This window comes from Talpa europaea, assembly GCF_964194135.1.
Source record: "Talpa europaea genome assembly, chromosome: 3".
Classification (NCBI taxonomy): domain Eukaryota; kingdom Metazoa; phylum Chordata; class Mammalia; order Eulipotyphla; family Talpidae; genus Talpa; species Talpa europaea.
Genome location: NC_140069.1, coordinates 149,061,834 through 149,089,497, shown reverse-complemented (window position 1 = coordinate 149,089,497; position 27,664 = coordinate 149,061,834). Strand labels below are relative to the sequence as shown.

Genomic DNA, 27,664 nt, shown 5'->3' with positions numbered 1-27,664 from the left:
GGTCATGACGCAGCGAGTTTCGGGCGTCACGGTTCCGGGGGGCCCGCGGCGGCCCCTTTTTTCCCTTTAAAGTCGAACGGCGGCCGCCGCCGCCCCGCCCGCGGCGCGCTCGGGGCGGGGCCGCGCGGTCACGTGGGCGTGTTTGGGGGCGGGGCGCGGGCGCCGGCGGTTGGGCGCGCGAGCCGGGGAGCAGCAGCCAGGCCGCCGCCCCGCCCCTGGATGCCGCTGCGCCCGGCGCGGCCGCCGCCGATCCCGCGCAGGAGCCGCCGCCCGCGCCGCGGGGAGCCGCTGGGCCCGGGGCCGAGGAGCCGCCGAGATGCCGCAGTCCAAGTCGCGGAAGATCGCCATCCTGGGCTACCGCTCCGTGGGTGAGCGCGCGGCGGGCCGGGGCGGGCGGCGGGCGCCGGGCCCTGCCATGTGGCGGCCGCGCGTTTCGTAACCCGCCGCCGCCTCCATCTTGAGCGCGGCGGGCCGGGCCGGGCGCGGCGGGCGGCGTTGGGGGCGCGCTCGGGCCCCGCCGCACCTGCCCCGCGGCCCCGCGCCCGCCGCCGGCCGGGCCCGACAAAGGGACGGCGCCTCGGGCTCCGCGCCGCGCCGGGCGCCCCCCAGGCCCCGCGCCGCGCCGTCGGGGGGGCGGGCGGGGGCCGCGCCCGCTGCCCTATTTTCGGGGCAATGAGGCCGGGGGGGCGCGGGCCGGGGGGGCCAGGCCGGCCCGTTTTTGAGGCCCGCGGGTGCCGCCCGCGCCGCCGAGACGCTCCTGCCGGCGGGGAGCGGGGCGCCCCGGGACGGGCCGCTCCCCGGGGAGGGCGGCCGAGCGCGCGGGCGGCGGGGGGCGCTTTGTCTCGGGGCCCCGAAGCCCGGGAGTCGCCGTCGCCCCGCGCGGCTTCCCCGGCGGGGGCGGCCGGGCCGGGCCGGGCCGCGCCGCGATGCCGCCCCGGGGAGCCGCCGCCCCCCGCGGACGAAGCCCCGACGCCCTCCGCGCCCCTGCCCCGGCCGGGGGCGGCCCCGCGCGCCTCCCGCCCGCCCCTCCCCGGGCGGGGCCCGAGGGCGAGGGGTGCCCCGAGCGCGGGCGGCCGCTGCCCTCAAGTAACCGCGCGTCCGCGAGGCCTCGGGAGGCGCCGTGGGAGCGGCCACCCGGCCCTGGCTCCCGCCGCCCCCGCTGCGGGCCCCGCGGCGCCCCCGGCCGAAGACGGCGGCCGCTCGCCAGGGCGGGGGCCGGGAGCCGGGGGCCCCGCGAGGCGCCGGAGGCCCGGGCGGCGGCGGCGGCGTCCCCGCGGCAGGTTCTCCTCTGGTCCGCGGTGGGGAGGGGCCGCGTGCACCCCGCGCGCTGAGAGGCTCCCCTGCCGCCCCGGCGCCGCCCGCGGCCTTCCGCTCGGAAGCGGCGGCGTGAGGTGCTGGGCGTCGGAACGCCGCGCGGACCTGGCCTCCTGCGGGCCCAGAGTGGTCGCTAGTCTCCGGGCCGCATTGTGTCTGCTGCGCGGGCTCCATGTTGATTTGCAGGGCTGCGGCGGGGCGAGGTTGCCTTCCTGCCAGCCTTCTTTGATTTGAAAGTTGCTGCCTTTGTTGGCAACCGGGACGCTTTGCAGTTCGGGAGGGCGCGTGTGTGGCTGTGCCTCGCCAGCGTCAGCGAGAGGAGCGCTGGCCCGGCCCGCGCGGCCTCCCCCGAGCGCGCTGGGGCTCAGGTCCCCGGCGCTCACGGACCTGTTGGCTCGCAAATGGTGCTGCCCCGGAGGGAGCCGTGAGTACCTGTGTACCTCGGTGTGCCCTTTTGTGGCGCTGAGCTGTTGGGTCACGTTCAGTGGGGAGGGGGGCGAGAGGCCTCGCTGGAAACCACACCTTTCTTAGAATTTCCCGATCAGCTGTCCTAGGTGAGCGTGACTCCCAGAGAGCCTGTCGCTGTGACTGTCAGGCTACGCGCTGCGGTTGTTTTACCGCTTGACTTCCAAATTTTACGTATTTTTAAAACTTAGATTAAAAAAAAATAGCAGTGGAGAAAATATAAATCTCAGCTCTTTTCCTGAAGTACTTTTCCTGTTATTCATAGTGGACAAGCTTTTAAGGCCACGTCAGCTGTAGTGCGGACTGGCTGCGGGTGCTTCTGTGGCCTGTTTGAGTGCCGGCCGGGCGCCTCACCTCCTTGCTTCTCACGCGGGCGGGTGTCCCGAGAGAGGGGCACCGGGCGGCACCCTGAGGTTGTGGCTTCGGGTGACTATCTTCCAGTAAATCCGGCACATCCCTCCCTGGGATTTCCCCATCAAACTTCGGTCATCTGGCTTGCCGGCAGACGATAATTAAAAGGTGTTTTGTCACATACAAGCCTCCGAGGGAATGGGGAAGGGATCAGAGGACTACGAAGATCGTAAAACAGAAAATGAAACTGTGGTTTGGTGAAGGGCAGCTCAGCAAAGTAACTCGAATTGTTCTAGGTGGCCAGAAGGAGAGGCAGAGGCACGCTGTGCCCTGGAGTCTTCCTAGACTGTCACCCAGTTGTTCTCCGAGCTCCTGTAGCTAAGCTCGCCTGTCCTTTTCTGACACGTCTCCCTGAAAAATTAAATGGTGAGGCACTGCCACATGTAAGAAAGCTGCTGGTCTGTGAAATTGCCTGTTCAGGTGCGACGGGGTGCGAGCGCCTGTGGGCGGGGCTGGCCTGTGGTGGCTGCTCCGGGCTGGCCAGAGCTTGACGCCAACTTGCTTTCGCGTCACTGCCTCTCGCGCACAGGGCGGGAATCCGAGCTTGCGGCGCTGGCCGTGCCTCTCGGTTCTGGGTGTTCTCTGGATGTCCTGTGGGTTGCCTTCATTGCCCCCCAAAAACTCAATACGCGTGAACTGCCAGCTCCCACCCTCCCTGTCCCCCACTACCTGGCACCCGACTTTCTGTCGCTGTGAATTCATCTCCTCGGGATGTTTCGCAGCAGTGAGCGCCCGGTGCGTGCCCTTGGGCCGGGCTTCTTTCATTCAACAGTTAGTCTTCCGAGGCTCCCCCCCCGCGGCGGTGTGTGCCAGCCAGCCATTCCTTTTTATGGCAGGGTCCTGCTCCCTAGCGTGAGTAAAGCACGTTTTATTTCTTGAGTCATCGGTTGAGGGGCGCGTGCGTCGTTTCTGCGCTCTGGCTGTTTTGACGAATGCTCTTGTGGACCTTCAGGGACGCGTTTGTGGGGCCTGTGTTTTCACTGCGCTTGGCATGGCCTGTCTGTTCCTAGGCAGGGACTTGCTGGGGCCTGTGGTAACTTTATGTGTAACATTTTGGGGACTGCCGCACTGTTTTCCAGTGCCCCCGCGCCGCTGAGATGGGTTTCCGTTTCTCCCCATCCTCACCAGCCCTTGGTGGTGTCCGACTTTTTCATTCCTCACACCTGCGGTGTGGCGTGAAGTGGCATTTATTGTCTGTGAATGCAGATAACTACTCCCATTCTGTGGGTTGTCTTCATTTTTTGGATGGTCCCTTGAAACAAATGAAAAATGTGACAGTCCAAATCTGTTTTTCCTTTTGTTGCTTGTGCACAAAAGCGCACTTAGCTGTGCTGTCATAGCTAAGGAACCACTGCCTAGCCTCAGCCTCTAGATGTGCACTGTGATGTCTTCTGAACGTCTGTGCTTTTAGCTCGCACATTCAGGTCTGCGATCAGTGTTGGCTATGGTGGGAGATGGGGGTACACCTCATCCTTTTTCCTGTGGATGTCAGATTGTCTCATTATTGTTTAGTTAAAGACACTATTGTTTAAAGACTAGTCTTTCCTTATTAAATTGTCTTGCCATCCTTGTCAAAAACCAAGTCATCATAAATGTGAGGTTTTTTTACTTCTGGACTCTTGTGTTCCTTTGATCTATAGGCTTGTCCTGCCAGTGTCACCCCATCTTGAATGCTGTCATTTTGTAATGTTTCAAAACAAGGAAGTGTAAAGCCCGCAAACTTTATTCTTTTTCACAAATGTTTTCCCTATTCTGGGCCCCTTGCATTTCCTTCTGAATTTTAGGTCTAGCTTGTTAATTTCTGCCAAAAAGGGGCAACTAGAATTTGATAGGGCGTTTACAGTGCTGCAGGTATCTTTAGGTGTCTAGTTTTAAGCCGTATGAACTCTCCTGTCTTCTGAACATGCCCTTTGCGGTGTTGCTTCCATGACATATGGGAAAGAAATTCAACCTTGCACAGATGCTTGGCTGGGAATGGGAGTATTTTTATAGCTTTTTTAGATAATGGTGGCTGTCCTTTGGTCCTCACCGACACTCCATAGGTGGCACTTTTCGGAGATCAGTTGCAGGCTGCAGCCTGAGAGCCCTTGGGAGAATTTCTTTGCTCTGTCACGTGGGACTCCGCGGGTGCGTCCGCACTCTGGACGGCTTGTCTGCCCGCCAGATTTTGTGACTTCATATGTGGGTCATGGGGAAAACATGGGCTCTTGCTTAGGAGGCTCCTTCTGCATTTTTACACATTTGAATATACAAAGTCACATTTTAATATTGCCACCAAACTCAGAAAAATCTTAAGTATCACAAAACTTAGGCTTACCTTCCGTGATGTCAGTTTTCTAAAATTCTGATTTCCTCCTGAGAATTCAGATTTGATCATTGGCAAAGTGCTACCCATTTTACTTGAAATGACTGGCTTATTTCTTCCGTTGCCAAGAAAATGCCTGCCAGGTATGCACATTTGTAATGTGATGGTTTGTCGGTCATTCTTGCACATAACAGTGGTGTTCACGACAGAAGCACCTGGCCCACATCACTCCAGCCCCCCTGGGTCTCCTGTAGGGGCCGCCCTCGCGGTCACTCTGCAGCGGGCGGCTTTGTGCATGCACCTCCTGTTCTGTCACGCAGAAGATAAAAAGGCGTGTACTACAGGGTCAAGATTGAGTAAAATGACTGATTTTTTTACTGCCTCCTCAAGGACACTGTTAAGTGCAAGAGGCTCTTTTAAAAAGCTGTGGTCACCCACCACGCTTCGTCACCACTGCCCCCATTCATGCTGGGGGGCCACGTTTTGCAGCATTAGTGCAAATGTGAATATAGTGGAAAAGACAGACAGTATTTGGTATTGATATGAAAATAGTTGTGACCTCACAAGGCCCGGGAGAAGGTCTCAAGGGCCCCCCAGAGGCCCGCAGACTTGGAGAGCCCCGGGACCGTGGTGCTGTCTGCCTGACCGCTGCACACAATCTAATCCATTGGGCCACGTGGGGCTCCGTGGTGCTGGAGGCGCTTCCAGGGGAGGCTCTGCTGCCTGTGAGAGGAGGACGGCTTGGCGGGAAAGGGCTTGGCACGCGTGCGGAGGGCAGGAAGCCGGGGAGCCTGCCGCTCCCTGAGGCGGGAGTTGGAAAGGTGGGCAGCAGTTGGATGGTGACGCGGGGCCTTCAGGAGCCAGACGACGCCTCCTTCTGAGTGGTCGGCAGCCAGGTGGTTACCAGGCTGTCTAAATGCTGCTCGGCTCAGCCACCACCGCCCTGTGGTGCAGTTTTGGGTGAATTATCTTTTGATCTGGTAACAGGTTTCCCAGATTAACGAAAATTGCCAAGGGTGGCAGCTTCTGAGACTAGATCCTAATGTGGTTTTCAAATGCAAGTATCAGGATCAAGGAGGGGGCGCGCTACGGGGTGAAAACAGCAGCTTCACCGCAAAGGGAGAAACAGCAGCTCTGCCTGTCGCTGTGAGCGTGTATAGCAGTTTTGCAAATAATGTTTATTTTTATAACATTGAGGAAAAAACAGTCCACAGGGCCTCCCTGGTGGCGCAGTGGTTGAGCGCTGGGTTGCGAAGCTGCCCGCAGCCTCTGCAGTGCTGGTTCGATCCCCGGCTGCTCCTGGCCACCAGAGGAGGGCCCCACATGGCGCGCAGACCTCTCCTGCCGCCCGCTGCTCTCCTCAGCAGTGTATTTCGTCGGTCTGCCTGTTCTGTTCCTCACTCTGGCTCTGGTGAATTCTCTCACCCTCCCGCGCTTCTGACTGTACCCAGTGCTTGTATAAATAATAAATAAATCTTTAAAAAAAATACAAGTTAAAGCGTGGTGTAATATTTAATGACCACCCTTGACAGACCCTATATTTTTAGTTTTGATGTTTTATGAGGTACCAAAGTAAATCTTAACAGTTGATGGAGTACTGGCCGTCAGAATGTAAATTTGAGGGTATCTTTCCAAGAATTGCTGATTAATTTTGAAATAAATATCTCCAACCCAAGGCCCTGAGTTACTGTTTCAGTATTTTGATACTCTTAAGCATACACTGGACTTCTGATAAAAAGAGTTCCCTGTAGGACATCAGCATTTGAAATCTGAATGGGTACTGGTTTAGAACAGAAGTGCTGAAAACCTGGCACCGTGCTCGAGGGCACAAGAAAGCAGGGCTTGGGCCTGATAACTGGCACATCATGGAGTGTGCTTGGTCACTGTGTCTGGCCATTTAAAAGGTGTAAGACTTGGGCCTCCCCGGTGGTGCAGTGGGTTGAGCGCAGCGCTGTGAAGCTGTCTACAGCCTCTACAGCATGGGTTCGATTCCCGGCCGGCCAGGGAGATTCCCACGTGGTGTGGCAGACCTCTCTTGTCTCATCCGCAGCTCCCCTCAGCAGTGTTTCGGTCTGTCTGCCTGTTCTGCTCCCCGCTCTGTCTCTGGTGAATTCTCTCACCCTCCGGTGCCTCTGGCCTGTACCCCAGTTCTTGTGTAAATAAAAATAAAAAAAAAAAAAAAAGACTGGGGGAAAAAAGGTGTAAGATTCATTCTTAGCTCAGTGGTATGAAAACAGGCTGTGGGCCAAATTTGGCCCGTGGGCTGTTCTTCGCTGGTCCTGTTTTTTATACTCAATGGGTTCTCAGCCTTCTGTGTGGAGTGGATGGGGACAGTCAGGCAGCGGAAGTGGCAAGACTAGCCATATGTTGAAGTTCATCAGCAAGGTGTCATGGAGCAGTGGGGGGCAGGCCAGGTGAGGAGAGGAGACTTGAGATGCAGCTTGAGGCAGAATTGACAAGATAGTGTGGGTAGCTTGAGTTCCTGAGGGGAAGGGACCACTAGTTAGACGAGAAACAATAGAACCAGGACTAGGACTTGGGGAGACACCGGATTCATGGACAAACCTTCAGGTCTGCAGGGTGGCTGGCACCCCGCAGCTAGGCTCCTGGGCCCTCCTGTGTACTGAGGACAAGCCCCGTGTGCCCTCCCACAGCAGGGTCTTCCCTGTTGCCTTCCAGACAAAGGAGATTGCAAGATCCAGTTGGCGCCACTCTGCTCACACCTCCAGGAAGGCTCCCGTTCAACTCTAAGACTGGCTCCATCTCTAAACCTTTTCATTCTGCATAACTGTGCTGCCCAAACACGCGGATGCTTTACAAATGGTTTTCTTAACCTCCCCATGTTGCTAGACGAGCTGGATCTAAGAAATTGCACTCTACGCAGAATGGAAATCTCCATTTTTTTTAGTCCTTGCTGGTAGTTTCTCTGGTAGACAGCTAAGTTTGTACAAATAGAATGCTCTGTTCCCTTTTAAACTAGGGCGCAAAGCAGCTTTGACCAATAAAAATATAATTCAATCCCATAGGGAATTTTTAATTTTCCAGAAGTCACAGGAAACAAGTACAAAGAAACTGAGGAAGTTAATTTACTTAATGTATTTACTCCAGTGTGTCCAGCATGTTATTTCAACATGGAGGACTACTGTTGTTTTTAGCTTTTGTTCAGACTTCAGTTTGTGGAGCTGCGGGTTTTCCACTGTGTGTGTGAGAGCTGTCGTGGCAGCCTCGCTTTGGCTTTCTTGGGGCGGGGCGTGCCGGCCAGCGCCAGGGTCCATGCGGACCCCTGAGAGGACTTGAAGAAATCTTTCTCTACAGGACACCTTTGTAAACAGCTTTCATGCTGGCTGATGAATGTGCTTTATTTTTCATTTCATTATCCTCATTATTTGCTCTTACTGGTTTTCATCACTTACACTTTTGTTAAGGATTTTGTTGTCGTTTGAGAATTTATCTTTTGTTTGTGTTTACCCTGAACCCCAACCTTCTCCCAAGTTTTGGCCACACACCTCACAAGATGTATTCCTCGTGGTTGCTAGACATTTCTTTTTCTGAGTTCACTGGGTCCCGCCTTTGCCTTCAAACGCAACGACCGCTGACGTGTCCCGGAGGTGAATGTCCTGGTTTGGAAGACTTCGGGGCAACAGTGAGATGGCCTTTCTTGACAGCACGCTCCCTTTTAGTTCACACCCTGACTGTTCATGGGCGTGTTCAGCTGTGGAGCTCCTCTCCCCATGTGAACGGCCTCCCTCACCCCCGCGGGAGGCGCCCCAGCCCACAAGCGCTTGAATGAGGAATCGTTTTATGAACCAGTTTTACTTGGTTATTCTGTCTTGTCTTTGTGATAATAATAACTGCTCCTTAAATTTTTTCTCTAACAGTATCTATTTTTAAAAATTGGGAAGGGGGTGTGAGAAAGACTAGGATGATGTCAGCCCTGCTTAACTCACAGGAATAAGTGAGATAATTCATGTGAAAATGTTTTGTGAACTCTTAAAACAGTGTCTCACTTGTAGGTTCTGGTGAACAGTTGAGATTTGGGGATCTGCAGCGCGTGCCCCCAGGTGACTGCGGTGGCCACGTGAGGGGTTAGAGTCGGGGTGAGCCCACAGGAACTCCTCGTGCTCCCCTTGGAAAATCGGAATGGGGCTTGCAGTGTCTTTGTTTCTGAAGCTTCCTTGATGACCCCGACATAGCTCCATACAGCCCCAGCCCCTCAGGAAGACCCCAGCAGCCAATGCTGCTGTGACAGAGCCCCACGTCGACGACTTAGTGGCTGTCCCACTGCCGGTGCACAGGGCGCGCCCTCCCGAGAGGCACACGCGTGAATGAGACCTTAGCACAATTCGGTGCTGTTCTAGCCCTTTGTCAGCGAGGGTGGGTGCAGGTAGAGTCCCCGTCTCTGCTCTCCACAGGCCGGGCCTGTTGGCTGCCACCCATTCTGTTGGTGGCTCCCGGAGAAGCGCCACCCTGGTGTCCTCAGTGGCCCGCGGTGCTGCCCGCAGGCGCTGCAGGTGCTGATGTGCGCCTGGCCGCTCCTGCTGTCGTGTTCCCTGGAACCTTGAGCGATATTCGGGAGGGGACACCTGGGAGGGGAGACAGCCCAGCCCTTCCTCTCCTGCATCCAGCCCCTGTCACCCAGCAGCTAAGGAACCGCAGAGTGGCACCCCGCCCACCCACCTGTGCACTAATGAAGTGGGTGTTGACTTCAGCGGCTGCGTTGTGGGGGAGGCTTGTGGGCGGCGGTGCTTTGCTGAAACAGTTGGGGGCTGTCATCTTACTGGTACTTTCCTCATAGCGATTTTACTTAAAGGTAGTTACTGTTCATCGTTTTCTTAGGCTTTACATTAATTTATTAGATATGATTAGTCGGATGCATTTTTCTCCTAAGCTGATTATCTGTCTTAAGAACAGTTACTAATTGTAGTGCCACTAACAGCGACCTTTATTGAGGTCTTATTGCTATTTTCACTTAATCCTCACAATCATCCAAAAAGTAGGTATTATCTTCATTTTATAAATGCAGCAGTGAACTCAGTAGAACTGCTTACTACCACATGAGTACTAATCACCCTTTTTTTCTGCTTAGTAAAGAATAGCAAATGTCTGGCCTCCTTGCAGCGCTTGAGCGCTGGGCTGTGAAGCTGCCCGCAGCCTCTGCAGTGCCAGTTCTATTCCCGGCCGGCGAGGGTCCCACATGGCACGCAGACCTCTCCTGCCGCCCGCTGCTCCCCTCAGCAGTGTACTTCGGTCCTTCTGCCTGCTCTGCTTCCCGCTCTGGCTCTGGTGAATTCTCTCACCCTCCCGCACTTCTGACTGTACCCTGTGCTTGTATAAATAAATAAAAAATAAATCTTAAAAAAAAAAAAAAGAATAGCAAATGTCTTGGCTTTGCTTTTGAATACTTTCTTAAAGTCAAATTTTATTGAGGTATATATAATTTACATATAATAAAGGACCCATTTTAAGTGTAAAGTTAGATGAGTTTTCATAGATTTATACACCTCTGTAACCGTTACTCCATTCATAATACAAAACTCTTCCATCATCCCAAAAAGTTTCCTCATAACCCACTCCTATCCTCAGCAACTGAGTTTTTCTTATTCTAAAATTTCACATAAAAAAAAGAACCGTACAGTATGCAATAAATGCTCAAATTTTTGTCTGGCCTCTGTCAATAAGCATAAGTTTGGAGTTCATGTTGTCCTGTGTAGAAGTCGCTTTTTCTTACTGGGGCGTATTCTGTCGTTTGGACACGGCCCGCGCGGGGTGTCCGGTGTCTCCCGAGACTCCGGCTGCAGAGCGCACGCCCGGTGTCTTCCTGGGCACACGCATTTCTCTTTGGTAAATACCTGCACGTGGGGTGGCTGCGTATCCAGGCTGTGTGGCGTGAACTTGCCCACGTGGCCTTCAGGGAAACTGCCCGGCTGTTGCCCAGGGTGTGTGTCCCCTGCTTCCAGCAGCCGTTGATGCGGATCACGCTCGCTGGTGGTGGAATCGCTGGTCGTTTTCACTCCAGTTGCTAGTGTCATGGTCAATGTGAATTTTCTTTGCGCATTATTTTATATAATTGTATATTTTTTTTATATAGTGTGTGTTGCTTTCTTCTAGTCTGTGGCATCCTTTTTCATTTTTCTGTGTTTCAAAGAGAAGAAATTTGTAATTTTGAAGAGGCCCAGCTTTTTTTTTTTTTTTTTAAGATTTATTTATTTTTATACAAGAGCTGGAGTACAGGCCAGATGCAAGGGAGGGTGAGAGGATTCACCAGAGCCAGAGCGGGGAACAGAACAGGCAGACTGACTGAAATACACGGCTGAGGGGAGCAGCGGGTGCGGCAGGAGTCTGCGGCGCCATGTGGGTTTCTGCCCAGCTGGCCGGGATTGAACCCTCACTGCAGAGGCTGCGGACAACTTCACAGCGCTGTGCTCAACCCTCTGCGCCCAGGGGAGGCCCGAAGAGGCCCAGCTTTATGGGGAGTTTTATTTCTAGTTTACTCGTTTGTTACTTTGTTATGGTTTTGTTGCCCACCTGAAGATCATAAACATGTTACTGTTTTCTTTTAGACCTTTTATAGTTTTAACACTGAAGTTGAGAACTAGGATTCATTTCTCATTTATTTTTTTATATATATAATTTTTTATATATTTTTTTATAGAGGCATGTTTTTTATTTATTTAGTTAGTTTTGTTTGTTTGTTTATACAAGCACTGGGTACAGTCAGAAGCGCGGGAGGGTGAGAGGCTTCACCAGAACCAGAGCGGGGAGCAGAGCAGGCAGAAGGACCGAAGGACACTGCTGAGGGGAGCAGCGGGCGGCAGGAGAGGTCTGCGCGCCATGTGGGACCCTCCTCCGGTGGCCGGGGAGCAGCCGGGGATCGAACCCGCACCGCAGAGGCCGCGGGCAGCTTCGCAACCCAGCGCTCAACCGCTGCGCCACCGGGGAGGCCCTATCATTAATTTTTGTGTATGAGAAAAAGGTGGAGTTTTTTTTTAATCCGAGACACAGTTTACATACAGTGAAATTTGTCCTTTTTTGTGTATGGCTCAGTGGGTTTTGGCAAACACTGCAGGCGGGCAGCCCAGCCACAGGCCAGGGAACAGTCCCATCAACCCCAGAAATGCCCCGTGCCCCTGGCTCTCCCCACTTCCCCTTCACAGCTTTGTCTTGCCCGATCGTCCTGTAAGTGGAATCCTGTTATGGAGTTTTTGCATCTGGCTCCTTCACTTGTCAAAACGCATTTGAGGTTTATCCCCGTTGTCACGTGTGTCAGTATTTATTCCTTGTTGTGGCTACGGTGGTGTCTCTGTGTGAATTTGACAGTTTATCCGATCACCTCATTGAAGGATGTTTGGTTTCAGTTTTGGGCCAATGACCAATAAAGGAACTATAAACACACGCGTACACATATCTGAGTGACCACGAGTTTTCATTTCTCTTGTAGAAATGCTTGGGAATTCTGGGATTGCTGGGTCCCATGGGAAGTGTATGTTTAAATTTTAAGAAACCATCTTTCCAAAGTGGCCGTTCCATTTTGCAGCCCCACACAAAACAGGCGTGCCTGTCACTTCCTCCACTCCCCCCCCCATATTGTCAGAGTTTTTATTTTAGCTTTTCAAATTATGTTGTATTCCATTGTGATTATATGAGTAAGGATGTGCTTCTTTACCATCTCATTTTCTTTTTAAAGGTGTTCAAATCTTTTGCTCGGTTTCTTAATTGGGTTATTTGTTTCCTTATTTAGCTTTGAGAATTTGTTACATATTCTGGATGCATCCTTTGTCTGATAATGTTTTGCTAGTACTTTCTTCAAGTCTGTGACTTGTCTTTATTTCCTTAAGAATCTTTTGCAGGGCAGTTTTTAATTTTGATGAACTCCAATATATTTATTTATTTATTTTAAAGATTGAATGATTGATTGATGCAAGCACTGGGTACAGTCCGAAGCACGGGAGGGTGAGAGAATTCACCAGAGCGGGGAGCAGAACAGGCAGAAGGACTGAAGTACTCTGCTAAGGGGAGCAGCGGGCGCGGCAGGAGAGGTCTGTCGCGCCATGTGGGACCCTCACGGGTGGCTGGGGATCGAACTGGCGGTGCAGAGGCTGCGGGCCAGCTTCGCAGCCCAGTGCTCAACTGCTGCGCCACCAGGGGAGGCCCCAATATATTTATTTTTAATAGATTGTGCTTTTTATGTTATGTACACCTCACTCAAGGTCACAAAGATTTTTTGTTTTTTTTATTCTAGAAGTTACATAGATTTGGCATTACATTTTGGTCTGTGAACCATTTTGACCCTATATTTTTTAATGGGGTACACACAAGGTATGGTCAGATTCTCTTTAATATTCACATTCAGTTGTCTAAGCACCTTGAATTGCCTCTGTGCCTTTGTTGGAAATCAGTTGATGGTGTATGTAAGGGGGCCTAATTTGTTCCTTTTATCAAGCCTTATACCAGGATCAAATTGTTGATTACTCATAAGTCTTGAAAATAAGTATATTCTTATTTCTTAAAACTTTCTGATTTTTTTCTTAAAGATTAGCTTTTACTTTTCTTGGTTTTGTGGTAACCACCTATTTTAAAGCTGTCGAAATGTTTAGTTTTTTTTATTTTCTAATCCATCTTACAGAATTACATGCTGATCCTCATCTTCTCATGAAGACATTTCATCTTCCTGTGTCCTCCTGGCTGGAAAAGCCGCCATGACTTTGAACAGGACAAAAAGTGGAAAAATCTTTGGCCTGTTTTTTTCTTAAAGACACATCCACATCCTGTGAGGGGATTTGTGGGGTACGCACTTGACTTTTCACTGAGTGGCTTTCTCTTTGTTAGGGCTGCAGCATCCTTATAGTTGGGGGTCAGGTATTTCGTGCTGACATCTCTTTTGGAATCTTGTGCGGGGCAGGACCCTACCCCGTGTTGTGGACTCGCGGTATCCAGGTATACAGGCCCAGTGTGAAGGCTGCACCCACGTGGAGCAAGCCTGAGGCCCCAGCTTTGCAGCAGCACACACTCATTTGTGTGTCTGTCATGTTGAGTGAAGGTGTGGATGCTGGTTTTTTAGCCATGATGCTATTGCACATTTGATGTATGTGCAGTGTGGTGCACTGGGAAACTGAACATTTGTGTGCTTTGCTCTGTTGTGACACTAGCTTTATTGCAGTGGCCTGGAACCCAGCCCGTTTGGGGTGTCCTGTTCTGTGCTGGTGCCTTGGGTGGGGCTTTACTGACCTTTCCATGCTTGAGTGTAATGATCAGCACTGGACATATGGTGGACATCATGACTGCCCCTTATGTTTATGATTTCATGTGACCTGATACCACGCTTGCGGATGGAGCTGCGCTTGGGAGGCACCACGTGAATCCAAGTTCAAATTCTGTGCCTTTACCTGCTGTCCTGTTTCCACAGCTCTAAGCCTGCTTTTCCCTGTTTCGATTTACTGTTTCTGGAGCCAGGGTGTGATGTCATTTTGATTTACTTGTGTGCCCTCATCAGCCCTTGACACCCCCCCCCCCCCATCTGCCAACAACTGTCCTCAAAATGGGAAAAGGTGATGCTATGGTAAATACATTCTCTTTTTGCTCTGTGGGGATTATAGTTATTCTGTTACTTACTTGAAATGCCTGCATATCTACATTTTACATCTCAAAGAGTAGGAATGTATTTCAAAAGATGCTACCTTGGTTGTTAAAATTTTTTTCTAGTAGGATGTTTGTGAAAAGTTTTTTTTTTTTTTTTTTTGTATTCCCTTGATCACATTTCATCTGTATTTTCTTTTCTTTTCTTTTTTAAGATCTACTTATTTATTTATACAAGCACTGGGTACAGTCAGAAGCGAGGGAGGGTGAGAGAATTCACCCGAGCCAGAACAGGGAGCAGAACAGGCAGAGTGACGAAATACACTGCTGAGGGGAGCAGCGGGCGGCAGGAGAGGTCTGCGCGCCATGTGGGACCCTCTTAAAAGAAGTGATTCCTTTAGTAATCTTTTGGGAAACAACATATTTTGTGAATGTCTCTGGCAGACCTTTATAAAATTAATTTCACCTATTCCGACTGTTTTAGTGGCTGTTTCAGTTATATGGAGATATTCTCGTAGGTGGAGATTGCGTGTTCACGTTTGAGTTGAATTCGCTTCCCCTGTCCCCCACCCATCTTGACCCCACTTGGTGGGCTTTTAACCACTTTCATCTGCTGGCACTTGAGGGTTCGCCTGTGAGGAGCTTGGTCCTGGCCCGTAGGGTATCTGTCGCTGTGTCCTATTTGCCGCCCTCAGCAAACACAAACCCATGGCCCAGAGCTTGCTCAGCAGCTTTCTGAAGTCTCTGCCTTGGCATCACCGACCCCTGATTCTGTTCCAAAGACCTAACTTTGTTGAGGAAGTTTTACTTTTAGATTCTGTCAAGTGATAGTAGAAAGTTCCTTTCAGCAGGGAGGCCTTGTCAGTCACAAATCCCTTGGGTATAGGGGGGAGGGGGTGTTAGCCTCCTAAGAAGATACTTTTCAGTTCATTTACAGTAACACAAGTAATAATGTCATGTTAGTAGACTTTTAATTTCACTGCAGGTTAATTTCACTCATACAGGCTTAAGCAGGAAGGAAAGCGACAACCCGTGTGTGTGGAAGACCGAGGTTCACCTCAGGAACAGCGGTTCTTCCAGAACTCTGTTCTGCCTTCCTTGGTCCTGATTGAAGGCACTTGATTGTAACATTAGAATCACCTGGGAGGCTTGAAAAGCCCCGCGCCCTGGATGCTGTACCCTCTACCAATTAAATCAGAAACTTATGGGGGGCTGAGACCCAGGCGTAATTTGGAGTTCCCTGACTGATTGCAGAGTGTAACTAACTTTGAGAACCAACTTCTAAACTTTAGGACTTGGTTTGGAGGTAAGTGTCATCAGGGAGCTTGGTAGAAATGGCAAATCCCACAGGCTCCGCCTCAGATCTAATGAATTGACAGTCCGTGCTTTGACAAAGTCCCTGGGCGAGCTCTTTAACGCTGAGGAAGCACTGCTTTTTAGCCCACTGGTTTTCGGACTGCGCATCGGAGTTGTCGGAGGAATTCTGAAATGCCGGAATATGGATCATTCCTCTAGAAATTCTGGTTTGTAGGGGTCCTGATTTTGCTACTCAAAATCTGGGTTTTGCTATTGTCTACCTGTAGTATTTAACTCTTTTTTTGCCCCCTCCCTCTATTTCCTGTAATTTGATAGAGCGGGTGGTTTGGCCAGCCTCGGGTGGGTGGTTTCTTTCCTCTTCTTCACCTCCCCCCACAAATTGTCTCAGAGGTCTGTATTTGCGGGTTATTTCTCATGTGTTAATACTTGCTCGTTGTTGCTATTTAATTCATGGGTTTAAAAATCATGGTTATTGCTATAGTCTTTTGGTTACAAGAAATAAATACACGCCCAGATTTTCCTCCAGTTTACTACAGTTGTTCTCTTTTTTAATGTGTATCTCCATGCGAATTTAGGTACCAAGGAAGAAAGGGGGGTCTTACTTCACTAACGTGTCCCAGTGCGTGGAGATGCGCCTGGCACTTAGCAGCTGCTTGATAGAACCTTGAGGAAACAAGTGGATTCATCCACAGTCAACTCTGGAAACTCAGGATTCAAAGGGAATGAAGTGGCACCAGTCTTGAACCTGGGAACAACTATAGCTGGTAGGAAATGGAGCCAGGAAGTAGAAAGGTGGTCGAAAATGGGGGAGCTGATCTCCTTGTTGTTACACAGCAGATGGCGAGCAGCGCCGACGGTCACTGGTGGAACCCCAGGTGGAACGCTAAGTGCAGGTATAACCCACTTGGCCAAGTGCAGGTATAACCCAGGGGCTGGGAGCAGAACCATCCACATCTGTTTTGTAGCACATAGTCCACCTGGAGATAGTCTTCCAGAAGTCACAGCAGGCCAGTCCCAGTCCAGAAATCACAGCAGCCAGTTTCTTGCTGTTCTGTCCATCCACTCTCACTGGTGTTTCTTTTGTAAAGTGAAGTGAAAGCTGCTTCCCTCTTAATTTCCTCCATAGCTGTAGCCTCTTCTTATCTGACTTTTTCCTTGATGGCTCTCAAAGCAGTGGACATTGTATAAGGGCAGGATAGGGCACAGAGCAGGTTTTCTGATCCCATGCAGACCTGGTAAAGGAGGAGTCAGAGTCCTCTGGCTTTTTCTGTTTTTTTATTTAGATTACCAGACACACAGCAGTCAGGGGTGCTGGGGGGCCGGGCGGCTGGCAGGCCTCCCAGCCCCCAGCAAATCCTCCTCTGTCTGGGCTCTCCGGCGTTCTCTCTGCTCTCGGCTTCTCTGCTGCTTTCTTGGCTTCTCTTTCGGCTTCTACTGCGTCCTAATGACGCCGCCCTTAAAAGCCCAGTCTCAGCCCAGGGGAATCCCATCTGCCTATGCCCACCCCCTAGTCCAGGTGCCGCCATCAGGCATGCGTTCAGGACCGCAGGGATCCATCATCCATCCTGATGGCGGGAGGGCAGAAAAGCCTAACATTTTTCCTTACCCTACACATTGCTTTGCAGGTGGTATGGCCAGATTACTGCAGGACACGCACGGGTCCCGTCCCCGTGGGTGCTGTTACCTTGAGTTAGTGGAGTAGAGCTTTAAGTGGCCGAGGCCCTTCTCTGTAGCGTACGCTCCCCCTTATGCTTCAGCCTCTTGCACACGGCAGCTGCAGCCCCTGATGAGATTGTTCTGTAGTGCTGGGAGCAAAGGGGGGGGACATAAGTCAACATCTGTCATCTTGGATTTTCAGGTGTATTTAAACATTCCAGAGCACAGTTAAGCCAGAAGAGACGGAATGTCCAGATACAGAAACTAAGAATGCGTGTGTGACTATTTCAGGAGGGGAGAAGTTTAGAGCAACCAGGAGGGAGTAGGATCCAGACGCCAGTGGGCCAGAATAGCTTGTCTGGGAAGAAAACCATAGCCACCCCCTTGACTGTGTGGTGGTAATGTAAAGGGCCTCGGGCAGGCGCGCCCCGTGGGCTCTGGGGCTCTGTTCTCTGGCTGCTGTGCATGGAGGCCTGCAGGGTGAGGGAAGGGCACGGTGGTCACAGGAGGTGACTTCTGAGGCTAGGCACGCGCCTCATTAAGGTTAGACCTGCTCAGATCAAGTGTTCTTTAAGTGGCTGGAGGATTGGGAAACACCCTGGGGCCGGAGCAGATGGGTCGCTGGTCTTCGAGGGCAATGGTTCTGGGTGGCTCAGTGTTGCTGGGGGCCGGGTTGTCAGTACTCCCACTCTCTCCTGGTAGGTTTGGGCAGGTTTTAAGAATTTGTATTTGTTGGAAGTTACTCTGATGCACCCCGGCCACCCAAGACGACTATGGGAGGGAAGGGGCCGTGAGAGGATTGTTGAAGAGAGAGAGGACAGGACCGGAAAGACCAGAGCTTGGTGCCCCACAACTTGTGGGGCTTTTCTGTGGCTGAATTCAGTAGGCTCACAAAAGGCGAGTGATGAGATTAAGATCCAACAAAAGGGCTCAGAGAAAGGAAATTGAAGGAGGTTCACAGAAGAAGGGTAGACAGTGATTTATGTTGGGGTTTAAATGACTGGTGTAAGCCTCACCTCCGTGACTTCAGCCTGTAGTAAGGAATATGTTGCATTACGACCTAGTCTTAAAAGAGGACATAGCGGGAACAAAAGTTTTGAGCTCCCTATTTGCAATCCACTCTGGTGTTCCTCTGAATACACTGATGACTTGGCTGTGTTGGTTTCATGCTGGTGAGTCACAAACCCGGGCTTGAATGGGTTGCTTCCAGGGGTGGTCTGATGGGAATGAGTGATGGGTGTCGGAAAGTGGGGGTGCTGGGAGGAAGCTCTGTCCTGCTGACCTGTAGGTGGGAGGTCCAGGTGGAGGGAACCCCAGTAGCCAGGGTTTCAGAGGTGCGGGGAGGGGCCGAAGCGGCGCGGAGGTGGTCCTCAGTGGGCTGTGCCGCAGGGCTGTTAGGCAACATGTGTAGGGGACGTTCCATTCCGGGCAGGAGTTGGAGGTGAAGGAAAGAGGTCCTTGGGGTGGGTTGACCCCCCAGACCCTGTGTGGGCTGACTTAATGGACACTGCTAGATGGAAACTTCCCCACCCCAAATCCTGTGACGCTGCTGTCGCAGAGAACGCTGGAGTAGATGAGGAGGGAGTGGGGCTCGTTTGCTTTTTTATTTTTAGAAGAACACATGTATAGTCTAGTTCAAAATTAATTTGAAAACCATTGAAATATTTTGTGTAAAAATGTTTGGCGATCATCGTGAAGCATGGCTGAGTCTGCAGCCTCGAAGGTCGGCCTTCTGTCCCGACAGCCCCGAGCGAAAAGACTGTGCCGTGCACCGCCGCCGCCCGCAGCTGGTGGCAGCGTTCTGAAGAAAGTAAAAGTTTAGAAGAAACTTTAAAAATAATGTTTATGACTTTTAAAGTTAAGGTGGCTGAGTTTGGGGGGGAGCGTGGAGAACCGGGGCAGGGGCAGTGTCACCTGCCACAGGACTCTGGCGTGGTGACGTGCGGCGCTGGCTGCCCTGTGTGGTAAGCGCACCGCTGGCTGCGTGCTGCTGTCACGTTAGTTTGGTGGATGTATTGTTTCCAGATCCCGTTTCTCCAGAGGGGATCTGCAGGAATTCTCCTGAGGTTGCACAGATTTGTGCTGGAACCTCTTCGGGAACGCATGAGTATGGCGGGGTCTGGATTGGATGTGGATAAAGGCCAGAGCAACCACACAGTTACTGTGAAGGAAGAATGTTAGAGATGACCAAATAAAGAACATACTTTGCCGTCCATCCACAGTGGCTTTTGTAGCTTACGAGCAAACCACACGCACAGCAGCAGAGCAGGCTGCTGCTTGGGGCCTTCTGTGCGCCCCTTAAAGGCCAGAAAGGACTGTCCCTGGGACCGAGAACACGGTGAGCAGTGTGGTGTATTTCCCAAGTTTAATTATCACTTAGTGCTGACCTGGAACAATTTCGACACTGGTCTCATAATTCTACTTTTCTAATGAAAACAGCGGAAACTGCTGTGTCGGTGTCAGCAGATGCAGCCTTCCGGTGCCTGCTTCATTTCAGTCATTATCTCCCCCAGGGGAGGAGAGACCCTGGGGAGGCCTAGCCTCGCCTAGTCCCATTGCTGCTAATGAACATCCTTTTCTCCCCGGATGGGTCTCTTTCTCCCGGAGGACCCGGACCGGGCTTTTCGGTTCTGCTGGCCCAGTGACTGAGCTCTCGCCACCCGCCTGGGTTGGGATTTGGGCCGCGCTACCTCACTGCCTCATCTGCTGCTTGTAAAGGCGGCCTGGCAGATCATTTAGGCCCATTGTGATACAAATGAGGGGCTCTTTGAATGGCTATCAACAATTTTACTGTTAAAGTAGTTTGTTTTCGGAAACTGCATTTTGTATGTCTTTTTATGCTATTTCTGTAGATGTGTGTGACTTTGCAGTTTGATTGTGGCTTCCTAAATTTCACATGGTAATTGCCAAGGCGCTCTGCCGCCACCCCTGCAGGTAGTACGGTTGAGACTTGCCAGGCCCAGGATGTAGAGGATGTGATCGGGTCTCAGGAGAGCGTATCACCTCTGTCAGACTGGACCCTTTGTCTAACTAGTTTTTTTAATCCATTTTTTGCCCAACCAGCCATTCTAAAATCCTTAGTCCCTTTACTTTCTTTTTACTTTTTGAAGATTTTATTTATGCATGCATGCAAGAACTGGGGTGTAGGCCAGAGCTGCGGGTGGCGGGGGAGGGGGAGTGAGAAGATTCACCAGAGACAGAGTGGGAAACAGAATAGACGGATCTACTGAAATCCACTGCTGAGGGGAGCAGCGGGCGAGACTGGGGAGGTCCATTGTGCCCTGTGGGTCAGCTACCTGGCTGGGGATCGAACTCATGCTTGATATACTCATGCTTGGGACAACCCCTGTGCCACCAGGAGGCCCCTTTACTTTCTTTTTAAACTCTTGTCTGTTTTTCTTTAGAAAGAAAAATATCTTCTGCTTTCTTCCTTCTCTTCCCATTTGTAAGCCACTTAATAAAGCCCATGCCTTGATTCCGCAGTCCTAGAAGTTTCCTTTTTCTTATTTAAATTTTTTTTATTTAAGCAGTAATAGTCAATGTAAATGAGAATTTTCTTACTCCTTTAAAGTCTCAAGTTTTGTTAACTTTTTATTTATTTATTTATACAAGTGCTGGGATACAGGCCAGATGTGCAGGAGGGTGAGCAGAGTCACCAGAGACAAAGCGGGGTACAGAACAGGCAGACTGACGAAACCCTGCTGAGGGAAACCCTGCTGAGGGGAGCGGCCGGCGAGTCAGAAGAGGTCTGCAGCACCATGTGGGATCCTTGCTGGCCGGCCGGGATCGAACCTGTGCTGCAGAGGCTGCAAACAGCTTCACAGTGCGGCGTTTAACCGCCTGCGCCACCAGGGAGGCCCAAGTTTTGTTAACTTTTAAGAGGGTTTTATTTTCCTGATTTCACTACATAAAATGGATCTGTATTTTGAGCTAAATGAACTTTATGAACTCACTTACATAACATCATTTCTTTTGAACACAGTCCATTTGAACTGTGTGGCGCCCCTGGTCTACCGGTGGCTCCTGTGTCCCATGCAGCCCCCCATGGGGACTGACCTCTCCTAGCCATGTGTGTAACGTTGTCACCTTTTGTTGTGTCTGCTAGGAGGGTGCCCTGTGGTGGTCTGAGTTTTTGTTTCACACGTATTCAGAAACCCATAGTGTTTTCGGCATTGTACTGGTCGTGGGAGGCAACTTGGTGGACGAGGAGAATTTCAGATAACACGAAGCTCTAAACAGAAGTCAAACAGGACGGCTGTGGCAGTGACTGCGACAGGGTGCCACCTTAGGAGGGGCGGGCTTGGGGGAGGCTCCTCTGAAGGGAGGACATTCGAGCCCAGAATAATAACAAAAGTGAGTCATATTTCAGAGATCTGGGGGAGGCCAGAACAAAGGCTCTGAGGCCGCCAGGAACTTGGCAGGAACAGAAGGGATCTGACTGGAGCCCAGGGAGGGCTGGGGCGGGGAGGGGCAGCAGATGGGGTTAGGGAGGTGGGCAGAGCTGGGTGGGCCCTGGATTGGGGCCTGTGCTTAGGTGTTGGGGACTTACTCTGATTGCAATGAAGGTTTTAAGGTGGGAAGTAACATTGAGTGTTAAAACTCTTGTCAGTTGCCTTGTAGAGGATGATTTCAGTTTTGAGTAATTCTAGACATGTTGCCCTATAGGTCTAGCTGCTCGTGAGAATAGGCCTGCCAACCTGGGGGTTTCTGGCTGTCTCCCAGCAGCTCTCCCGTTTAAGCCAGCCTATTATTAATGAATTCCTACATCCAAGGGGACGGCCTTTGGTGTGAAAGCGTCAGGCCTCCTGTCACACACACCTCTTGGAGGTTTAGACAAGCAAGCGCGACCTGAGCTCAGGAGACTGGGCTTTGGGGTGGTCTGCACGCCTTCCTGGGGCTTTCCTGCTAGAGCCTTGGAGATGGACGTTAAGGGAGGGAGGGGCATGTTTCTGTTGCCCTGAGGACCCTCGGAGAGGAGCGGCCTGGGGTGAAAATGGGGAGAGACCACTTCCCCACCCCTGCCCTGGGTGAGCGTCTACGCGTGTTCTGGCAGCGTTTCTGCACAGGTGCCCCTTGGCGTCTCCCCCCGCAGAGCCGTCAGTGGCGAGTGAGCCAGGACTAGGGCCCGGCGCTGGGTTCGGAAGCAGCCCCGCCACGCTGGGACTCTGGAGTCCTGGGCGGTGCTGAGTGAGGGGAGATCTCTGCCTTCAGGGAGTGTGCGTGGCCTCATGCCAGGTTTTCCCAGTTCCCTCTGGGGGAGCTGTTCCTGGTAGCTCTCCAGCAGCCCTGTGTGAGCGCCGGGTTGTGTTCATTCCTGCACTGGAATGGTCAGATTTCCATGAAGCCAGAGGAAAGTAGACCTGCTGTAAAATAAGCGTTGCTTTACTGTGCTTGTTGGTCAGTAATTTGTTGCATCACCGAAGTGTCTCATAAAAAAAGTTCCTCACATAAAGCAAATCAGTGATTTTTCTTACCTTGAGACTTCCCAGATGCCATTTGAAGGAATGTTTTCTGATCCCAGTACGTTCAGTTTCTTCAACATAATTAAACTGGGGCCGGACTCTCCCAACACCTGAACTCTTGCTCTCTTTTCTAGGGAAATCCTCACTGACGATTCAGTTTGTTGAAGGCCAATTCGTTGACTCCTACGACCCAACCATAGAAAACAGTAAGTATCCTTTCCCAGGATTTGTGGGCTGGAAGCCGCCTTTTCATGCAGGTGACCATCCTGTGCACCTGCAGACTGATTGCAGGGAAACTGGCTAAACCTTTAGATCTCCACGGGAGCCAAAAAACCCTCCCAAGCCAATTTCTACTGAATGGTTTTTCTCTCCAGTGTCCAGATCCTGCCCTGGAGAGATCACACACGGTTCCAAAGCAGCTCTGGTGGTGCCTCAGGTTCCAGCTGCAGGAAGGCAGGCAGGGGGAGCAGTCTGCCTCCACCTCTTCTCCACAGTGGCCCTTTTTAGGTGCCCCAAGCTAGAAGAGAATGGATGTAAACTCACCACCTCCTTTGGGGCTTGCTCTTGTAGAAGCACCAGCCCTCCCCTCCCCCTTCCTAAAGACCTGAAGGGAGCCTGTGGAGAAATGAGCTATTCTGGGATAGGAGGGAGCGGTTGCCACCTTAAAAATAAAGTTGGCTCCTTAGCCTTTGGCATTTCGAGCCCTGTGCAGGGGCCAGCACTGAAGCCAGAACCAGTAATCACAGCCTTTACCTGTGGCTCAGATTCTTCCTTAAAGGATTCTGGGACCATGAGGCAAGTGTTGATTCCAGGACTCCCAGAGGAGCGTCCGAGACTCTTCCCTTGGGGGCGCTGGTCTTGCCCAGGCTCTCAGACCTGCAGTGGCCTAGAGCCAGCACTTCACATGCCTACCGCCAGCGCTCACTGTGGCTCCGGGGCCAGAAACACACCAATGTAAACCACGTGACACCCCAGCCTGATGGGCATGTTGTATTAGACATGAAGACGACACATGCCTCAAGCTCGGTGGCTCCATTTGTAGCCCTCGCCTACCCAGAGCTTGCCAGGGAGAGGCTTAAGGGAGGGTCACGACAGGGGTGGACACACTAGGGCCCGCAGGCCCAAAAGACCCACTGCCTCTTGGTAGGGCCCATGAGCTCTTTGTGGTTTGTGCCTTGTGGCTGTCAGAAGGAGAAGGAGGTTTGTGACTCGTAAAATGGACCTGAAATTCACATTTCCGCATCCATAAGGAAAGTGTCGCTGGAAGGCAGTGGCGCCACTCCCTTCAGGTTACCTCGGCCGCCCCCGCTCCACAGAAGCAGAGTTGCTGAACAGTGACAACAGATGCCGTGTGGCCCACAAAGCCCAAAATAGTTACTCTCCAGCCCTTTACAGGAAAAGCGTGCTGACCTCTGGCTTAAAATACTCGCTGTCCTTTGTGTCTCCGGGTGTGGGTCGCAGGGGAGGAAGCCTGTTGGCTGTTAACTGGCTCTGGGCAGGCCTGAGTTGGAGAGTAACCTTGGCCGTATCTGGAAGAGGCGTCCTGGCCTCCTCCCTGTGGGTCTGTAGAACAGCAGCCTGTGGGGTGTGGGGCGGGCTGGTTTGAATGCAAGCAGATTCGGTGATCTCCCCACTGGAGGAAGAACAGAGGAAAACAGCTACCTTGGCTTTAATGTTTGCCCTCGGCAGCAATTTAGGGTTTCCTGTCCTTACAGCGATAAAGAATGTATTCATAGCAGGCTAGGAAATCGTTTTCACAATGAACTCTGCCCCCAAAATTGTGTGCCTTTGTGCCCTTTCAAATTTACTGGAAAGAAAGTCCTGGAGTCTCTAGAGCACGTTTTCTCACTGAAAGCCTGCTACCTCGATCCTGTCTCTGAAGTAGAATTCGACCCTACCTTCAAGGCTGTCAGCATCGTCTTTAATCATGTTTTTAATGTTTTCTCAAAAATGAGTTCAAAATACTTACCAAAAGTCTTTAGGCAAGGGCAGCAATGAACATTAAATACATGAACCCCTTACAAACCGGTGAACCGTATTCAGACGTCAAATTCTGTGTGCAGTGACAGTCTAACCCCGGGCAGAACTCTGCTCCCCCCGCCGGAGCAGGGTCCCCTGTTCAGCAGGGGAGGGAGTAAGAGAGGGAATGGTTGGCTAAACCTGTTGCTAGTGGTGTAAATGCATGGACGGTTTTGTGGATTTAGAAAACACAGGCCTCTGTAGATAATCCAGCTGTTATTTTATACTTTGTAATACAGCGCAAGGGTTCGTAGCAAACACTCAGTGGCAACACATTTCTATGACGTATCACTACAAAAGCAGAGCTTTGGGACGGAGTCATCTTTGAAAATGGAGCCTTGGAGGATGACCTGGCTAAAGCTGCACAGTTTCTAGTTTGGGAAAATTTTGACACCAAAAAACTCCTTATGTGAATTCCTTTAGTAGATACTGTAGTCTAAGAATTCACTACAAATTTAATTGAGTTGAGGAAATTTAACTAGTGGTAGATTATAATTTAAAGGCAGAGGACAGCGGTGTGCAGCTTCGGCCATCTCAAGGTGAGACCGTTGATGGACTAATAAAGCTCCTCTTGGAAATTGGAGATTCGAGTATTAAGAGTTTTGCAGCACCAGCCAGTGCCTCGTGGCGGTGGCCTTCTCAGGGAGAGGTGACCAGAGTTCCCAGCACGCTTTAGGCACACACAGCTCACTTTGTGGGTAACACATTTTAGAAATCTGTGCGAACCGTGCTTCGTGGTGGAATTCACTAGCAAGCAGCTATTGCGTAGGGCGATTTCAGGGTTTTGGGTTGGATGTTGGATTGATTTCTGCAGTGGCTGAAAAAGGGTTGGGGGAGAGAAGGGGCAGAGAAAACTTCCCATTCTACAAGGTTGGAAGCAGCGGGCAGGTGGAGAAGAATTTGCTCCCCGTCTGGGACCTGACGGTCAGCTCTTGTCACACTCCCCTCTTTCCTGCGCTGACGCGGCTTCCGTCGCAGATGGAGGGTCTTTCACTTCATCGTACAGCTCAGTGTGGGAAGACTCACACCCGTTTTCTGTGCAAAGATGTGCTAATAAGCCTTTTGTTAATATTGTATTTCTTTCCCATCTGGAACAGCTGGATGATCTCCCGCTACCCTGCCCTCGTGGCTAGTTCTCCCAGTCTCCTGGGCTGAACCTTCTCCCTTTCCCGACCAGGAGTGCAGGGCGCCTGGGCCTCCGGCTCATCAGCGCTGTGCTCTGCACTGGCTCTGGTGAGCGGCCCCAGCCTCTCCCTGTACTCTGGGCTTTGCTCTTTCACTGCCCTGTTGCCCCAGACCTGACAGACCTAAACCAGCTCTGAAACACCTTCCTCTCCCATCCGCAAGACCCTTCCCCCCAGGCTTTCCCTGGGTTGCTAAAAGGCGGCCCTGCTTCTACCTGCTCAGACCAGACAGGCTCTCGGGAGTCCTCCCAGCTCTGCATTCTCTCACACGTCCCGACATTAGCCAAAACATGCTCTGGCATCTAGCTCAGAAGTCCACCCCGCATCCCACATTCTCACCCTCCGTCTCTACCCGCTAGTCTGTGCAGCCACCCTCTTTCAGATCGTGCTAGTCTGTGTAGCCACTGCCCGTGGGCTCCCACCCGTAACCTTTGTCATCCTTTCAAAGTACAGATGAGGTCAGGTCCTTCCCTGCTCAAAACCTTTTGCTTCCCATCCCATTTAGAAGAAAAATGCAAGGTTTTTACCACATCTTCTAAGGCCTCCTGCTTCCTCCCCGTCTCTCTGCCTCCACTGCATTGATGCTGTTGCTCCTCAGCTCCTGCCCTTGCTGTCTCACCACTGCCTGATGCTTCTCCCGGACAGCATGCCTGGCAGTGTGCGTCTGTCCGTCAGTCAGCCCCTCCCCACTTCCTTCACAGGGATGCAGAGCTCTGAGGTCTGGGACTGCAGTCTCTCTTGCACCCAGATAGTGCTAGTGGTGAGATGGGCACGCGTGAAAAATTGTGAACGAATGAATGGTGTTTTGTTTCAGTATTCTTTTCATGACAGTTGCACCACGCTCCACAGCCACAATTACTGGGTTCCAGGGGAAGGGTGCATGTTTACCTTCTCACTGGTATTTCTTAAATGATTTTCCTTGAACCTCAAATGCACATTTTGATAATACCTAAGGTGTCAAGAGCAGGTTTTCACACAGGACCGTCATGGCTGCCCCCTGGCTGATAGTGATGGAAAGCCCGGCTCGCGCCAGGTGATCCCAAGCTCAGAGCGGTGACATGAGGGGAGGCATGACACACAGTAGCATTATTTCTTGGAGCTGCTGAAGCAGATTATACCCCGATCTTGAACTACTCAAGTCATTTTTCATCTGGTTTGGTATTTCCTTATAGTGACCATATCCAGAAAGGACACAGGATGATCTCGTGTGGCAGTTGGCTTGAGTGCCCTGCTTTGTCATTTTCACCATCTGATTCTGTCACCTCCTTTCAGGAGTCTGATGCTAGTCTGAAAATTACTGCTTTTCTCTCCCCGTGGAACACACCCTTCAGATGAGCCCATCCTCCTTGTCACCTCCGGTTTGCTCATTTTCATCTCTCTGGTTTTGCGTTCTGGTTTGGCTGTGAGAGGGTGGGCCAAGTGTGTGCTCCCTTGTCTGTGCAAGGGGTTGATTCTGCTGCCCAGCTCTTATCAAATCGAACAGCTAGCCAAGAGACTGGACTTGTCACGAGTCAAGATGGCTGGACCGGATATGCCAAGAAATCTGTCCCATTTAGTTGTCAGGGTTCCAGATGGTTACTTTTTAATGTTCTGTTACTATCAATAGTTCTTTCCTCTTTTGTCTGTATTTGTTTGAAATCTGTCTCCTTAGAATTCTAAATTGACTTTTCCGGAAGTTATTTGAGTCAGATTTTTTCCCCTCGGTAGGGAAAAGACATGGTGACAAATTGCTTAAAGTAAGTGGGAACGATGGCTTCACACACAACATCTGCCCCTCTGCTGCTTATCTGTCAGAGAGACTGCCGGCTTCTCTGCGTGCTGGAAGTCCTCAGCTCTTCAATTCAGTACGCTCGTTGCGCTCTGACACCAGACTGCCTGTAAATTAATGAAAATTTTTGTGCTTTTGCTTCACCCTAACTTCAAACTTTATGTAATAGATTTCGCTTTTCCACAAGGAA

At 51.5% G+C, this 27,664-nt stretch overlaps 1 protein-coding gene across 1 annotated transcript in view; it reads left to right on the top strand.

Moving 5' to 3' along the window:
• Positions 1-316: 316 nt before the first annotated feature.
• RHEB (Ras homolog, mTORC1 binding) overlaps positions 317-27,664 on the top strand; it is a gene marked incomplete at both ends in the record, with an annotated part of 40,158 nt that continues 12,810 nt past the window's right edge. Inside the window, 2 exons of the mRNA XM_084229516.1 lie at positions 317-368; positions 22,638-22,709. Coding sequence (XP_084085642.1) covers positions 317-368; positions 22,638-22,709 — 124 coding nt within the window. The remainder of the gene's footprint in view (positions 369-22,637; positions 22,710-27,664) is intronic.